Raw genomic sequence first — 5,175 nt, 5'->3', positions numbered from 1 at the left:
TATATTATAGTACATATCTGTATATATGCATCATATATATAATTGTAATACATATACAAATATTGTACATATACAAATATATGTATATAATATAGTGTATACTATTATATAGGTAATATATGTACATATATATGTCCCTGGTGAAGAGACCTGGATGGTATAATAATCTGATTATAGTACATAAGTAAAAAACAATACAATTATGTTTTGAACTGAAATAGTATGTTATTTCAGATTTGAAAGCTCCTTACTTAAATGCCTATATATTTATGCTTCTGGATGATGATTGTATGCACTCTGAAAATCTGTAAATTAGAGCTAATAACCATCGAAATTTGAGAGGAAGCTGAGAGTTTAGGCTGAGAGATTAGTTCAGAAGACTAGCTTACTGGGTTGCTTTTTCTGGAGACTAGAACAGAGTTTCTCAACCGCTACACTATTGATGTTTGGGACTGGATAATTCTCTGTCACAGAAGGCTGCCTTGTGTACTGTAGAATGTTTAGCAGCATCCCTGGCCTCCCCCAACTAGATTCCAGTAGCACCCCTAAGTCGTGATGGCCAGAGTGTTTCCAGGTATTTTTCAATGTCCTTGGGGGGCAAAATCACCCCCAGTTGTGGTTCTCGGCTTTGTAAGACCAGACCTACATTATTTTGTGTGCAGCCAGGGAAAACTGGTTTTCTGGAATTAAATTCACAGGAGATGATAATTCAGAATTTCATTTCATTGTCCAGAGGGAAATATTCCTTTTACTCATGCTAGACTCATTATTGCTGTCTGAGATCCCCCTCCCTGGTATCAAGACTATTGAAGATCAAATTGGTAATAAACAAATAGCTTGGCAGAGCTGGAAATGGAATACAGAACTTCTTGAGAGGTATTTTATTCATGCCATGGTGTCTGATGAAATTCCTATACTCTAAAACTAACGAAATAATCATTATGGTCATGGTGTTCTTACATACTGGATTCTACACCCCAACACACTCTGTAAATATCATGGTCCCACCACAGTGAGATTAACAATTTAAACAAATTCTGTGTCTCAATTACCTGATATGTAAAATAAAAATAATATTAGTACTTCAGAGAGAAGTGGTAAAGATACTATGTGGAGAATGGTTGTAAGCTCATAGTCCAGGGTGCTCACTAAACATGGGCTAGTTATTATTTAACTTTTACATAAGAATAATTTTAGAATATTTTATCGCTTATAGTAAAGAGTAATAATGCCACGTAACACCATTCAGGCCAACAACCAGAAGTTTCCCAAACACCAGGAGCCCCTCGTCTGCCTCCCCATTCATTTCCCATGTCACATGTCCCTCTTCCCACAAATGGAATAAGTGCCCCTTCTCTTATTTTAATCCCATTCTTTTTAAGCTAAAAATAGAACAGTATTGATTATCAATTTATAGTGGCAAAAACAAATGAGCAGTAAATGTATGCCCTCTAGAGAGACTTTACTAGAGGCATTTTGCATCCAAAAAATTGATTAGAATCTGCATAATTGATTGTGAATTTCAGTTAAATACTCTTTTTTGTCACATTCTGAATACTGATAACAATTCAAAAATGACTGTTCTTCTGGTAAACACATACACATAACACACATACACACAGATAAAGCACTCTGTAGTACATGCAAACACACAGTTTCCACAGTGTTCTAAATTTAGCATTGGTTGTTGCTTGTGATAGGGCATAATCAGAATTTTCTTCAATACTCCATGGATTGTCTTTTAATGTCTACACTCCTTAATGCCTGAATTACAACTAGACTAACAGTGTCAGTACTTAAGCCTATCAATAGACATACAGGAACTGTGGGCCAGTTATCAAGTCCGTCTTAAGAGTTAGCTAAAGAATTTAAGGTACGAAATAAGAAAAAGTGGACTTTAAATGAAAATGAGATGATCTTAAAAAAATAAAATGTTATCTTAGGCAAATTCTGGCAAAAAGCATTCAAACATTAAGCTGGTAAATTTTTACTTATCATTTATATTTTAGGCATTTAGCTTGAAAGAAAACATTTCAAATAGCAGGACTACAGAAAAATATTGTAGTTTGAATATTTAAGCAGTAAAACTGCTAGTGACTAAAAGACTATGTTCAAGCAGAATAAGCTTCTGAAATTTCAGAATGATCTAGATAATTCCAAGATTAATTTAATTTAAATTAAATTGCTTATTGTTAATTTAAAAATTGAGAAAATAACCCTTCGTGATTTTTAATTACCAATATGTGTTAATCCTAAATATGAGAGAAATATTTTTCTGCTTATAACCCAAATAAACAATTTAATAATTGTATACAATAAAGGATAAATACTTTAGAGATTGCATAGAATGAAGAATTAACTAAAATAAGCATGTATGGACATCATGGTTAACATGCGGCATATTTTATATTTCCCCCTCTCTTTGTGCCTTATTTTTATCTTATATGTAATACACATAAAGGGATAGATAATAGGTATATACTTTCATTTATATTCTTATATACATATATGTATATATACACATATACACACATATTGCCTTCCTCCAGAAATAATCAACCATCCTGAATTTTATTGGTTTTCTTTCTTTTTTTTTAGTAGTTTTTTAAAAAAATCATACATGTTCCCAGAGAACATATTACTTAGCTTTGCTTGTCTTTAAGGTTCTCAAAACTATGAAACATATGATTTTCTATAACTTGATTTTTTCATTAAAAATTTTGTTTTTAAGATCCAACCTGTATGTATGTGTGTGTCTCTGTGTGTGTGGGTGTAGTTCATTTTTACTGTTGAGGGTTCTTTCATTTTGAAAAGTACTGCAATTTAGTGATCTGTTCTTTGGTCTTTGAATGTTTGAATGGTTAACGATTTTTTGTTATTATGAGCAATGTTGCTAGAAATTGCACATGTCTCCTGGGGAACAGATGCAAGACTTTCTCTAGGTCTGCTTTCTGACTGTTTTCTTTTCATGGAACACAGAAAATACTAGTATTTGTATCACATTTTTGGGTAAGAAGTCAGAGTGCCTTGAGACCAGTGGTTCATGATAGAGACATTTTCTCCAGGATTTAATACAGTTAAATTTATAAATCTTTTATTATATAAGTTTATTTATAAATTAGGTATAGTGATTTGGTACTTTTGTTTTTTATCAGCAGATTTGGTGGAATATGGAGTACGGAAAGTTCAAATATACAAATTGTTTTTTAAAAGTGGTTGCTCAAATTTACACTCCACTAGTTGTGTGTTAGAGCTTCTCTTGGCCCACATTCTCTGCATGATCTGGTGTTGTCAGACATCTTAAATCTTGATAATCTACTTTTTTTTAGATACTATTTGTAAAATAGTATCTAATCGTAGACTTGATTTACACTTCTTTTTACTGATGAGTGTGAGCTTCAATTTATATTGGTTCTGTTCTGTGAACTCTTTGGTCTTGGTTTGTGCCATTTTTCCTAATGTGTTTTCTAATTGATTTAAAGGTACTTTTTGTTTTTCTTTATTTTATTTTATTTTATTTTTTTCTTAATATGGAATGCAACTTGTATACTGTTTCACAAGTATTTACTACATGTTGATATGTTTCTCTTCACTTAACTTTAGGCCACCATAAGTTCTTAATTTAATACAGTTAAATTTATAAATCTTTTCTTATATAAGTTTATCACTATAAATTAGGTATAGTGATTTGGTACTTTTGTTTTTTGTTAAATAACTTTTCTACCTCAAGATAAATCATTTTTCTATGAAGTTTACCTTCTCCTTTTTCATATTCTCTTGTCTTTAAGTACTTTTTCTTTTCTTACTGAACTTAATAGACCTATAGGAGAATACTGCATATAAGCAGTGGGCATATTGTTAGAGATCCTAGTTTTTCTTATTTTTGTTTTGTTCGTTCTGTCTGTGGAAGCCAAGAAAGCTATCAGCACTGTACTAATTTGAATGTGGATTTTTTTTTCCCCTTTGGCAGATGATTGTGATGAGCCTCTGGTGTCTGCTTTGTCTCAGGCATCATTTAGCAGTTCATCCGAGTTCTCTAGCAGCCACGGTCCTGGATTTGCAAGGCTAAATCGAAGAGAAGGTAAGTCTTCTTTTTTCCCTCCAGTTAGTTCAGAATGAATCTCATTAATTTTCCATTCTCTAATAAAATCATTATAAGTGATATATTGTAAAAGGAAGTAACTATCTAAATAAGCAAATGGCGGAAACTCGTGGGATGTACATGACGTACGGATTGGGTCTGGAACGGCAGAGAGTTGCATTCCATTTTAAAATTCTGTATTATCAGTTCAGCACCTAAAGAGTTGAATTCCTTCAAGCTTTATAATGTATCCTATAAAACAAACTTTTCTACAACAATACAGATGATCCCTGACTTACAATTGTTCGACTTATGATTTTTGACTTTATGATGGTGCAAAAGTGATAGGCGTTAATTTTTCCCCAGGCTAGAGATATGTTATATGATACTGTCTAGTGATGCTGGGCAGTGGCAGTAAACCAAAGCTCCCAGTCAGGCCATGATCACAAGGTTAGACAACCAATACTCTGCTGTGTATTGTGTTGCCAGCGGTTTCAGGATATTGTGTTCTGAGCATGTTTAAGGTAGGCTAGGCTAGGCCATGATGTTCAGTAAATTAAGTGTATTAAATGCATTTTTGACTTATGATATTTTCAACTTGTGATGGGTTTTGCAGAAGGTAACCCCATTGTAAGTCAAGGAACATCTGTATACAAACATTATGTATACAGTAGCCATGAAAATTTAATTAGCTCTCTGTTTCGAGATAAGGAAGTTTGCAAGAAGTAATTTTAAAAGTTGCTAGTTATTTAAAAATAATAAGCTCCCGATGTGTTTAATTCACAGTGTGGATGACACGATTTACTCTCCTGTTGAGGAATGGGAACTCAATCAGCTTTCATGCTCCTTTAGGAATTCATATTGTTGACTCTTTGGTTGTGTTTGATTGCTTGAATACGTTTAAGGGAAAGTGCAGATAATTAAATGGCAACTTGCTGTAGATATAAGAGAAAATTTCAAAACTTTTTGTACTTAGAGACAGAATGTCATCATGGTTCATATTACTTTCATAATACGCTAAGGCAAAAACCATCTGTGCATATACTCTATGGGAAGAGGCTTGGCAGTACTAAAACGGAAAACATTTTTAACAA

General features: G+C 32.9%; 1 protein-coding gene across 6 annotated transcripts in view; it reads left to right on the top strand.

Moving 5' to 3' along the window:
• The window catches only part of CNTNAP4 (contactin associated protein like 4), a 227,469-nt gene that overhangs the window by 34,514 nt on the left and 187,780 nt on the right, over positions 1–5,175 (top strand). For all 6 annotated transcript variants that reach the window (XM_023528552.1, XM_023528553.1, XM_023528550.1 and 3 more), the window contains exon 2: positions 3,971–4,081. In XM_023528552.1, the coding sequence (XP_023384320.1) occupies positions 3,971–4,081 (111 nt within the window). The remainder of the gene's footprint in view (positions 1–3,970; positions 4,082–5,175) is intronic.

This window comes from Pteropus vampyrus, unplaced genomic scaffold (genome assembly GCF_000151845.1).
Source record: "Pteropus vampyrus isolate Shadow unplaced genomic scaffold, Pvam_2.0 Scaffold29, whole genome shotgun sequence".
In the NCBI taxonomy this organism is placed as follows: domain Eukaryota; kingdom Metazoa; phylum Chordata; class Mammalia; order Chiroptera; family Pteropodidae; genus Pteropus; species Pteropus vampyrus.
This window is presented reverse-complemented; position numbering and strand designations above follow the sequence as displayed.